Source organism: Anticarsia gemmatalis, chromosome 4, assembly GCF_050436995.1.
Source record: "Anticarsia gemmatalis isolate Benzon Research Colony breed Stoneville strain chromosome 4, ilAntGemm2 primary, whole genome shotgun sequence".
Lineage (NCBI taxonomy): Eukaryota > Metazoa > Arthropoda > Insecta > Lepidoptera > Erebidae > Anticarsia > Anticarsia gemmatalis.
Window position 1 is genome coordinate 6,505,840 of NC_134748.1, and position 12,351 is coordinate 6,518,190.

A 12,351-nucleotide genomic window follows, 5' to 3' on the forward strand; every position below is an offset into this window, starting at 1 on the left:
AAATCACAGTATCTCATTTACTGTATTACTGATTTTATACGTATTTCTAAGAAACATAGTTATAACACAGTATGTACTTACTTACTGTGTCGTAATTCCCCTAATGTTAATATCTTTACAAAGTTACAACACAGTAATAGGTAAAACTTGGTTACAACACAGTAACCGTTGAGTTACCGTGTTGTAACTTAAAAAAGAAAAAAATATTATATTATTACCCTAGCTTAAAACACATTATCTAATTTTATTATTTATACAATAATAATATAATAGATATATATATACAGAATCAAAGATTTAACTATATACTAACATTAAAAGTTGCATGAAATAATATACAATAATTAGTATCTTCATGAGAGCAAAAATTAACCATTAAACTTCAACCGCGTTTTTCTCAAAACGCATATTTTGAAGTTACTGTGTTTAGATTTACGACGGCAGAATTGTCATTCTATGAATTTCTATGCCACAGTCATGTAATGTCAAAATAAAATGTCATATGTCTTATGTCAATAAATGACGAAAATAGATGTTGTTGGTTTAATAATTATAGGATTTTATCAAATAAAACTAATTAAACAAGCAATATTAAAAGTAAATGTAGCATAATATAACTTACAAAAGTGGTAGACAACGATGGAAGCGCCGTCACAGAAGCGAACGCCTAGGTAAATTTTGAATTCAGAGGCTTATTCTTTCAGATAGTTACAGTATTATTGAGTGCTATGTTTCTTATTATCAAAAAATTATCCTTTACAGCCGTTGCCGGGAATGGGAACGTCTCAGACGCAATAAATTTAACGATGCTATATCCAAACTAGGTGAAGTGGCCAAAAGTATAAACAAAACAAATTTCCCTGATGAAGAAACAGATGATGCTCAATGTCCTAAAGTGGAAATAATTCAAAAAGCTATAATATGTTTAACGAACTGCGGAAAAGTAATAACACATTTGAGTAAGTTTACATAGGAGGTAACTGTTTTCAATCATATATTATCTACTTGTGCTTTATTTAACAATGTATGTCTCATTATTAATCAGTCAGGCTTAAAACATTGAACCTTGGAATTATTTACATAGGATTATTCTGTGTCAAACTATGTCATAAGTCTGTCATAATTTTCTCTCTTGGTATTGGTTTTTGGTGAACATGAAGTAAGTTAACCTATTTATTAAACAATACTCTTTACAGAGGCTGAAATATTGGCAGTACAAGTGCAGCTTGATGAAGCAAAACATAAAAAAGTAGTTGGTAAAGATGCTTCCACTCAAGTTTATTTTGGTCTCTCTAAAAAACGTAAAGGTGAGTTATATGGTCAATCTATTTTATAACGAGCCCTGCAACCCAAGACTGCATAATAACTTGGAAAAATGATGTCTTATTATGGAATAATACTATCACTGGAATTAAACTTTGCATATACTGCAAATAAAATCCTTGCAAATCAATGTCCTGATATTATGTTATTATGAATAGTTATGAATAAAGTAAAGGAAAAAAAATATCAACAATAATTTTAACTTACAGTACTGTGGAGTGATTACAGGTATAATATTATTTTATCCTTAATTTATTTGTCTAATTTCAGATGGAAAATATGTTAAACTCATGATGCTGAAGAAAGCTAAGGCTAAAAGCAGTAAGGATAAACCCAAGCCACAGATTGAAACAATAAAGAAATTGCCAAAGCTTTTACCTAGAGGAATAACTGATAAGAAAGGTAAGAAACATTTAAGTCAAGTCAGTTGGAACAACCCTTTCATAACTTGTCCCAATTTTTTGGTGCATTAATTTTCTTTTGCTGCATGTGATAATGTCCATTATCAAAGACTTTATGTTTAGTTGCATACTGAGATTATTGAGCACCTTCCATAAATATATAGCTAAGTGTTTCATCGAAACACAACATTTCAGCTATAAACAAGCCTGTGTTTAAAATCTAGGAAGGAGCTAAAATCTCTATCGTCATTTAAAGAAATAAAATATGGAGTCCCGCAAGGAAGTGTCCTCGGACCTTTACTATTCCTCTTATATATTAACTAGCTGACCCGCGCAACTTCGCTTGCGTCACCTAAGAGAATGGGTCAAAATTTTCCCCGTTTTTGTAACATTTTTCGTTGCTACTCCGCTCCTAATGACCGTAGCGTGATGTTATATAGCCTATAGCCTTCCTCGATAAATGGGCTATCTAACACTGAAATAATTTTTCAAATCGGAACAGTAGTTCCTGAGATTAGCGCGTTCAAACAAACAAACAAACAAACAAACAATCAGACAAACAAACAAACTCTTCAGCTTTATTATATTAGTATAGATTAGTATAGATAAAGATCGTATTCCCGCCGCCGCGGCCGGCCCGTACCGTGCCGCAATACTAATATCGTGATATCTCCTAAACTATATGTCTAAATAACACACTGTAAACTGCAAAAATAATCTAAATTAAATGCTCGTGATGATGAACTTACTTATTTTGATAAGGATATATGTATTATTGGTTATATCACCAGTTAAACATCACCCAACGAATTAAATTTTTTTTTAATACAGAAAAGTAGTTTTTGTGACTTAAATAAAAAAGCTGGATATATGTCATCGCGGACTTTTTTGTAGAACTAATAAAGACCAATGTTTTTGCTATACATTGTTCTTACTTGTATCCAACGGTATAAGCGGCGCACGCACAAATGCAATCTTCAATTAGATTTTTTTTCTGACTTCTTGGACATAAATCGCTATAACTCAGCTAATATAGTTTCAATGTATTTCAATTATATATAAAAACCTGTCGGAGAAAATACTCTTTCTATTAGTGAAAACCGCATCAAAATCCGTTGCGTAGTTTTAAAGTTTTATGCATACGAAGGGACTACAGACAAAATGGGCGACTTTGTTTTATACTATGTAGTGATGACCTGCCACGTCATATATCTAATCCAATGGTTTTATTTGCAGACAACAGTACTTCAATAGTTTCATGTACTAATATAGACTCATACGCAAATGATATCAATAACTCAATCAGCAAATTAATAAAATGGCTTGACAATAATAATTTAGTTATAAATCTGCAAAAAACTAAAACTATGCATTTTCACCAACGTATATCCACAAGTGACATGGATATCAACTACAATGGCCAATCTATCGATAAAGTGAATAGCACAAAATTTTTAGGAATCATAATTGATAGCCAGTTAACATGGAAGCCACAAGCAGAAGATATCTGTAAGCGTTTAAGCACAGCCGCGTTTATGCTATACAACCTATCCAAAAAAGTTAATTTGTCAACAATATTAGTGGCCTACCATGGTCTGGTAATTTCTATCTTAAGGTTTGGTGTAATTTTTTGGGGATATTGTAGTGAACGAGAAAGCATTTTTAAAGCTCAAAAACGCTGTTTGAGAGCTATATTTGGTCTCAAAGTTACTGACAGTTGTGTACCTATGTTTAAGTCTCACAAATTATTAACTTTCCCATCCCTCTATATCCTCGAATTGGCATTATTGGTTATAACTAACCGTAACTTATTTGCAACATTAACAGAAACCAGAAAACAAAGTACATCATTAAGATCACAATATCAGAACTTACTGTGCACAGGCACATTTAAAACTAGCTTATTAAAAAAAAGTGTGATTTGTATGGCTCCTGTCATCTTTAATAAAATTCCTGATCATATGAAAACCTTGCCAATGATGAAATTTAAAAAATGTTTTACGGAATTACTTGTTGATAAATGTTATTATTCTGTCCAGGATTTCCTAAATGATACATTTTAATCACATAATTGCCTTATTTAACTATCTTGTATAAATATTATTGTATTTGCATGCCAACAAGGCAGAATGTACATGGTTCTTTATTATGTTATTTTCCATCCTATTTGTATGTACCTGCATTCTTTGCAAATAAAGTCCTATTCTATTCTATTCTATTCTATTCTATAAACACATTTAAGAGATGCAAAGATCATTCTAGTCAGATTAGCATCCAATATATTTTTAAATACAAGATTTCAATTTACAAAAAACAGTAAAAATGTTGGTGTATTATTGTTTCAGGTCCAGAAAATACGATAGTGGTACTACCAGCAGCCCCATACATATTTCCTCCGAGACCACTCTTATTCCCAACCATGCCTCCTGCTATAGTATTAGTCGACCAAAATCTACAGCCCTTAAACAGATCAACTGTTCCTATAGTCAGTAGAAATAGTGGAGACATCACTAAAACAACAATGGTTAATATTCTACCAATTTCTGCATACTCACATCCTTTATCCGCGTCAAGAACTAAAAAGAATAGTGTGAAATTAAAAACTGATATTAAGAAAGCAAATAAAAAATCTAAACCAGCAGAGAATAGTGCTAAAGACGGTTTGAAAAATAGTGACGCGAAAAGTAAGCCTGAAAGTACCACGAAAGAAAACAAAGTCACTGAAGCTTCTAATAGAGAAAATGATAAAAATAGTAATGAGGCAGCCAAACACGATAAAAAAGCAGTAAGTGAAGTTAAAGAATCGTCTCAAGCCATTACAAGTGAGGATAAAACGCAGAAAGATCAAAATCCTAAAGAACATAAAACAAGTAATGATATACCTGATAAAAGTGTTAATAAAAATAAAGAAAACGAAGTTCCTAATGTTGTAGAAAAGCCTAAACCTGTAGAACCAGTCCATAGAGAGCCTGTAGCAGTAGCAGTTACGTCATCATCAACAATGAAACATGTGTCCAATGTGAAAACCACAGAGGAAGACAAATCTAATAAAATTGTAACCACTATTGTGAGCTCTATAGCGAGCACTATCGCAAACACTAAAGTAAGTCTTCCAGAAGTGAAAGAAAAGGAGAACAAATTGCCTAACATTTTACCTTTAGATACGTCACTGTGTGATAATGTTGTGGACGCAGGTAACGCACGACTCGAATTAGCTGAAGAGTTCTTAGCCACGTCGCCGACAGCCGCATTTCTTATGTCTTTCCCGTTAGTTAGTGGTAATAGAGCAGACAGTCCTGCTGAAGAACATACTCATAATACAACGCAAGCAAATCATAAAGAAAATAGGAGAAATGACTTACCTCCGCCACCAACTACGTATTTTGAAAAACCGAATAATGAAGTTAAAATGAAAGCAACAAGCAAAATGACTGATACATGCAATACTGCTAGCAAGCCAAGTGAACCACAGAAGTGCGTTACCAATATGGTCACTAAGGAGTCTAATACTAGTACTTCAGTTAGCAAATCTTCGAACACAGTTCCATTACCAAATGTTTCCAGCGAAAATCCCTTTTTGAATCTCACTATGCCTTCGCTAATATCGACCAGCTGCACACTAGCGGACACTTCATTTAATTTGGACTTTGAATGCAGTACAAGCAAAACAGCGCCGAGTCAATCTACCAGTTACGTGAGTGGCAATAACTTTTTCTATAAAGGTGATCCATTTGGTACTGTTAAGAACACAATTTATAGTACTAGTAGTATCACTTCTAATCACGACTTCAACAGCCTTGGTCTCTATCCTTGTGCTATGGAGAAGTATGCTTCTAAAAATAAATCGGACTATTCTAGTGTTGATGATAATCTCATGAAAATCGGATCGTCCAGGCTCACCTACGATATAGACCTTGGCTGGTCACACAAAGGTTTAGACTTTGTCAATTGTACGACAACAACCAATACATTTAATAAGGATACTATATTAACAACTACTTCCGCGCCATACACAACGTCGTATAATCCATTTAATCCTGACTTCCACGTACCGTTAGTACCAAATTCTAATAAGAAAGACAATCACAACAAAGTTCCTAGCTCTTCGTTCGCCGATACTATTACTAGTTTTTATTCTCAACCTACAAATCTATGGACTGAAGATGTACCGTTTTACACTAATAGTAATATACCGAAAGCTTTAACTTCGAAAAACCAGAGTTATTCTGTACTGGAACATGTACAGAATATGAACGCAAAAATGAATACAGCTAAACACTATGAGGCAAAAATGACTGAAGCGAATGTGGGAACTGTTAAATCTAGCAATAATGTGGCTCATCAAATTCCTGAAAAATATACCAAAAAATCACCCAGCAAAACTCATATAAATTGGATGACGTCTGAAATAAGATCTGTTCATAACAATTGCAATCCAATACCCCATCCAGAGGTAAAAGAAACGCACAAATCTTCCTACAATCATGTTGATCACTCTGTTAAGAAGCAAGATCATAACGAAGGCAACTACTTTCCTATATCGATGCACAATTTCCCGACGCAAACAGCTCAAGAAGACTTCCAAGTATGGCCGTCTTCGACTAGGCCTTTGGGTACAACAGAAATAAGTATCGACCCGCCTCCTATTAACCTGCCTACATTGGTTGGAGATCTAGCATTAGGTCCACATGACAAGAATAAAAAGGCAGATGTTACCAATCGGGCAGCGTCACATGCAGATGTACAAAACTGTGGCAACTTCCTATCCGTCACGCAGATCATGAATCGCTCTACTGACAACATGCATTCAAGATTTCAAGTTCCAAATATGGATGCCTCGAAATCGATCACATCAAAGCAACATACGAATCACTTTACAAATGAAAGTCATCGTAAAACTATGCCTCATTTAGAAAATCACATGCCACAACCTTGTTACGTCTTCAATGATCCCAAATTAGTGAATTCTTATGACAATATGGCGCAATTTGCACAACCTAAGGCTAAGTCGAATAGTAAAGCGGAGAAATCTTCTAAAACTCAAAAGAACAACTACTCCACTGAAGCTTTACTGAGAGGTGCGAATTGTACTCAGAAGATTCAAGACACGAACAGTGCTAAGTTTATGATGCCTCCTCAGAAATACAGCGATTACAGCGCTACTCAAGACACTGCCGTCGCCCAAGTTTCACATTTTCCTCCAATTTTAGATTACTCAGACAATGGTTATGCCAGTCAACAATTTTCAGGAACTACTTTGTACAACACTACCACGAATACAATATCAAATTCATTTTACTCTAATTTTATGTCTGGGAGTAGTAATTTAATGTCTGGCAACTACGCAAGTGGTCCGTTTACTGGTGACTTTATCGATTACAATCAGACGGCAGAATGCAATTACGCCAATCATAAGTATGAGGAGTTGAAGATGAGGAATAACACGACGATGTTCCAAACAGAGAAGATACCCACTAATTATAAAAGCTCGAGGCGAGAATCGGCAACAAAACACAAACTGGAATGTTCTAAGAAAGAATCAAGTAAGAAATATCAAAGTAAAAAAGCTAAAATAAATAACGAGATTGAGGACTGGAACGACCCGTCTCATTTGTTGTGGCAAAACAAAGCTTCGAGTAAAAAGCATCCTAACTTAATGACGGAAGAGCTGCCGTATCCGAATTACGTGGGCAACCAGATGCCGACACAATATCAGAGTGATTTCTTTAACAGTCACCTTATGCCGACGAACATGCAGACTATGGGTCATAATGTGGATCGCTCGTTTGCTAGCTTACCCGTCACCTCCCGCGCTAACTTCAACTTGAGTACTATATTCCCAGAAATTACTATGGTAAGTGTTTAGTAGTTTGATATTGTCATTTTTTTGTATTTTCTGTATAAAGATACAATGATTAATCCACCATGTTTCCATTGTTTCAGAAAGTGCAGTGATAAATCATAAAATGATCCGTATACGCGAAGAGATACGACTATTAAAGTTGCATCGATAAACTTTTAACAATACAAAAATATTTATTGTATTATTATTTTATACAAAACCTGTGATTAAAATATAAATTATTGTTATTAATATGTATTTTCGTTATGACTATAAACCCGTTTTTTATACAAAGCCCGAATCTCTTTATTCCGCAAAGGAGTGAATTCGCAACGATTGCGAATACATAAATACCTATCCAGTATTCTATCTACCACGATGTGGAATCTTAAAATAATAAACTTAGCAGCTACTACTCCATCAACGCTTGTTCAATATATTTCTATTCACTAACAAAGATATATTGGCCACTCATAAAAATCAGAAGTCATAAAGCAAAGTACAGTCATTGATTTATTTTAACGACATACCTACGTATGCAGCTCTCCGGAAACAAGCATGGTCTATAAAACTAAAAATACTGTCACTTATAATAAAAAGCGGGCTATATCAAGATAGATGTTGTAAAAACAGATGGATGTACGGTTAATCTAATTCTGTTTACTTATGGATCAAGTGGCATTAACTCATGTAAAAATGAAATCATCGACATAGACGGCGTGACATGTGTTCTCATTCAAAAATATGTATTTTTATTACACACACGTTTTTTATTGGTTTGCTATGGCTAGTTGAGCCGTAATGAATTCTAGCTATTACTGTTGCAGTATACTGCTCGTATCAGTTACTTATACATACATAGAGCATAACATCTCGCCGATTATACCCCAAGATGTAGGCGGAGGTGTATAAAATACCCAATAGCACTTTACCCGACCCGGGAATCGAATCCGAAACCTCATTATCAGCAGCCAGGTACACTATCGATTGCGTCACAGGGGCAGTATAACTCACAGACAATCGAGGCAATAATATGAAAATAATTCTTCTGCAATTGGAATAATTCTTGTGTCGCGTCAACTCTACAATCTTTTAATTAAAGATACAAATTACACCGGACTTAAGAAACAATTAGGTGGTTTATATGTGGATCACATTAAGTACCTACCGTCTGGACTGGACCGTGCTTCGAATACTACCCATGCTTAGTGCATTCGAGGGAATCTTTTACCAACAGTCAAGCACTTTTCTATCTTATTTTATTAAAGAGGCACCCTGGTGTCATAAATACCTATCCAAACTTAAATTCTATTTTATTTTTAATAGCTAAGCATTCCTCAAAATTGCTACTGCTGAGTAAAAGTCCCATAAATCTACTTAAAAATTAAAACATTGTCTCATTTTTCGTGTCTCTCGTCCTTCTGAAGCTTTGACTCTTAGAGTCGTGAGCAAGATCAGAGACATTGATACCATTATAATGAGATCGTCTGTCGTCTTTGTAGACAATATACAACTTGTTTTCTTTTCGAGAATTCATTGCAAGCACATTTTAATTGCATTCATTGCTGTACTAGCTGGTTACGCATTTCTATTTGAGTCCCTGGAGAACGAAATAGTTTGCAAGTCCCTCTGTATTTTCTTTACAGTGATTTGTGATATTTAAGCGTCCATATTAAACATCTTGGCTTATTTCATCCATGACAGCTTCTTTATGATTAACGATACCTTTCAGCAAAAACATACTATTCGTACTAGTTTTAAACCGCTATCTAAAATATTATTCCGATTCTGAGAGTCCATACATTATTTAATTTTACACTACGTTGTGATGTCCCTGCTCTAATAAGTAACTGTCAACGTAGAAGGCACTTATTTTAAAACCTAATAATGGAAAAGTAAAACTGTAACATTTTCGTAGCTTCTTATTAATGGCTTCACGGCTCCAAACATCTGAAAGCAATCGAGATAAAGGCATGATTAATGGGTATAGCCAGTTCTTCCTCTTTGTCTTAAGTTTTTGGAATGAACCCAGCTGATAACGATTTTTTCATTAACCCATAGCCACTTCGCGTATCAGTTTTGGCAGCCCCTGAACGGCTGAACGTAATACAAATCAACTGTAGCTTTATCCACAAAAGAATACGAACTGTTTCCATGGTGAAGTACACTTATACTTATATTTAATGTTGTATCATGTATATTTTGTATTATACTCGTGCATTATTGTAAGTGCCGTTAGGAGTGTGTACGACTGAAATACATTTGGTCTCGGCTTCAATCCCTATTGGCAACGTGCTATACAATTTCAGCCTTCTGTTCTTCAAAGTCAGTTTCTGGGTATAACAGCAACATATTATAAAAAATGAAAATGTATGAAAGATCGGCACTATGATTACCAATTTCCGCTAATTATAATAGTTAGTAAAGAGATCCGAGCAGGATAGATAACAGTTCATATCAGCTAACGACTTGTCCTTAATTATGCACTGTTCACTACAGTAATTACACCATGGAGCATTTTTACCATGGAGTAATTATGTCACTAGCTAACAATATCGCTTTGCAATGTGCTATTAAAGTTATATGAAGCCTTATGCAACCACCCACCCTTGAGGAAATATGATACAGAGCCCCTTAGATAGGTAATATAATTATATTCTATTTATTACTATATTAAATAAATAAAATATCAACAAGTAACTAGAATTGGCACCCTACATCACAACAATTTCCGAAATGCTAATCGAAGACTTGAATCAAATTGGCAGCTTAAAAGCTCCTCTAAGTACTTTTGGCTGAAGATTTATATATTATCCTATTATATAACATATATTATCCTAAGTGAAGTATGAAGTTATTTACTAATACAAAGGTTTCCAAGGTTCGTAGGTAATTTAATACACGGATTACTAGAAACCCCATGGTCTGCGTTTCCATGGTTACCAACCTTAACATATTCTAGCCTACATTCTACGGTATGCTTATTTTAAAGTATTTTCATTTTGTATCTAAAAAAACATACCGAAACACTTATTTTACAAAAATAAAATTTACGTTATATTTAGAACTTGAGCACTTAAATAGTAGGTAGTTTAGTGCCTAAGGTCTGGTCTAGCTCAAAGGATAAAATAAATCATAGTTAACTTGATCACAGACCGGTAAAGTTACAAGCCACTGTAAAAAAGCTTTACTAAATAATAGAGGACAGGAACAGCTTACCTTAGCCGAGGAACATTATTTATCCTGTTAAGCATTTTGAATCAACGTTTCATCAATAAAAATATAGATAGTATTGTAAAAAATCGCCGAATTAGGTGCTCTTTTCTTAAATAGTTACCAAGAAAAATCTGTTACATATTTAATACTATTTAAGAGATATTATAATCTGGTAACAAATACAATATGACAAACGCCTCAATCTATACTATCCAACTATCTGATAAATCAGGATAGGACTAAACGAAAGAATCGATTAGAATCCTAAGGTGTCAGCGATCCATAATGTCCCGATTACTCTCCTAGTTGCTTTTACTAAATTTCTATAAGATACACAACGAAGTCCAAAAATAAATGGTAATACGTGCCTACATTAAAGCAAAAAGTCATAACGATATTAATATTCTAATTGCAGCTAAGTTCATATGGCACCCGACCCGTGCAACTTGTTAAGAATTTAAATATTGCACATACATACAGCCCGTCAGACTCGTTTGTGCATTGTTCTTAATAGTAGTGAGAACCTGTCTAAGACCGTGTACGAACAGCAATTAAAAAACGGGAGAAAGAAAACAATACCGCTTTTCTAAGTTTTCGAGAAAAGTGATTTCATTTTTCCAAATTGGTATTCAACTTTTGGTAGATACAATATACAAATATCTGCTAGACCTAAAGCCGAGCATATAATATCTACGTAAATACTATATATTATACGATATGTAGCTATAGGTAGACCTAAATATTCAGAAAATACTTTGGCAATTCACCAAAGCCGTACGTTCAAATCTCTATCAATTAAAATAAAGACGTTACTCTAATATTTAGTTTCAAAATATATACGAGTTATAACGAGGTACCGTACATCTATTAAATCATACTTAGACACTATGTAGGTTATCATTATCACTTATTAGTATCTACGCTAATTAGGTCACAGAGATCAGGCGCTCCTTGTGAATATCATTTAGTCCGTATTATATTATACTCATATGAGGAAAAAAGAACATCGGCAACCATGATTCAACCAAGGATTTGCAAATCACAGGAATCCTGTGACGTTAATTCCCTATCCTTATTAAATAATCCTAATATGAATAAAATAGTTAATGTTTTGAAGTTAACAGGTAAAACGCGAATATAAAATTTCAAATCTATCGAGTCGTATTAAAATTTTAAAAACTGGTTTATCCTCAGGCTATCGTTATCTCACTGGTTTCGGAGGTCAAGTTGCAGTCACTTTTTGTAAAAATATTGGATCCTATACCTTTCAGGCTATATACTTCTTATTAAGTGTTGGGAACGGAAAGTTCGAACATGGTAGTGACACTCGACAAGTGATTATGAAAATAATAGATCTTCTAAGAGCAACATTTGTGCAGAAACGAAATATTCGCCATAATAAAGTTGAACAACCAATAAAATCAATTAAGTAACGTTAGTTTAAAGTTTAATGACGCGTTCGTTTATCTATTTACACATACGTAGCCGATGTAAGGTACTTATACATGTAGTGCAACAAGCATGCTCGCCTTGACCGAACTCCGGTTATGTATATGTTTCATTCATAAT

General features: G+C 34.1%; 1 protein-coding gene across 1 annotated transcript; it reads left to right on the forward strand.

Annotated features, from left to right (window-relative positions):
* Positions 1-498: 498 nt before the first annotated feature.
* On the forward strand, positions 499-7,822 carry LOC142972319 (uncharacterized). The gene is made up of 6 exons (XM_076113335.1): positions 499-671; positions 763-959; positions 1,197-1,307; positions 1,594-1,725; positions 4,070-7,578; positions 7,668-7,822. The coding sequence occupies exons 1-6, from the start codon at positions 640-642 to the stop codon at positions 7,677-7,679; spliced, it is 3,993 nt and encodes a 1,330-aa protein (XP_075969450.1). The 5' UTR covers positions 499-639; the 3' UTR covers positions 7,680-7,822.
* Positions 7,823-12,351: the final 4,529 nt, after the last annotated feature.

Excerpts from the sequence above, each read along its gene's own strand:
- LOC142972319 (XM_076113335.1), top strand. The coding sequence starts at position 640 with ATGGAAGCGCCGTCACAGAAGCGAACGCCTAG. Across the intron at positions 672-762 it reads TCACAGAAGCGAACGCCTAG|CCGTTGCCGGGAATGGGAAC; the intron begins GTAAATTTTGAA and ends TATCCTTTACAG. Across the intron at positions 1,726-4,069 it reads AGGAATAACTGATAAGAAAG|GTCCAGAAAATACGATAGTG; the intron begins GTAAGAAACATT and ends TTATTGTTTCAG.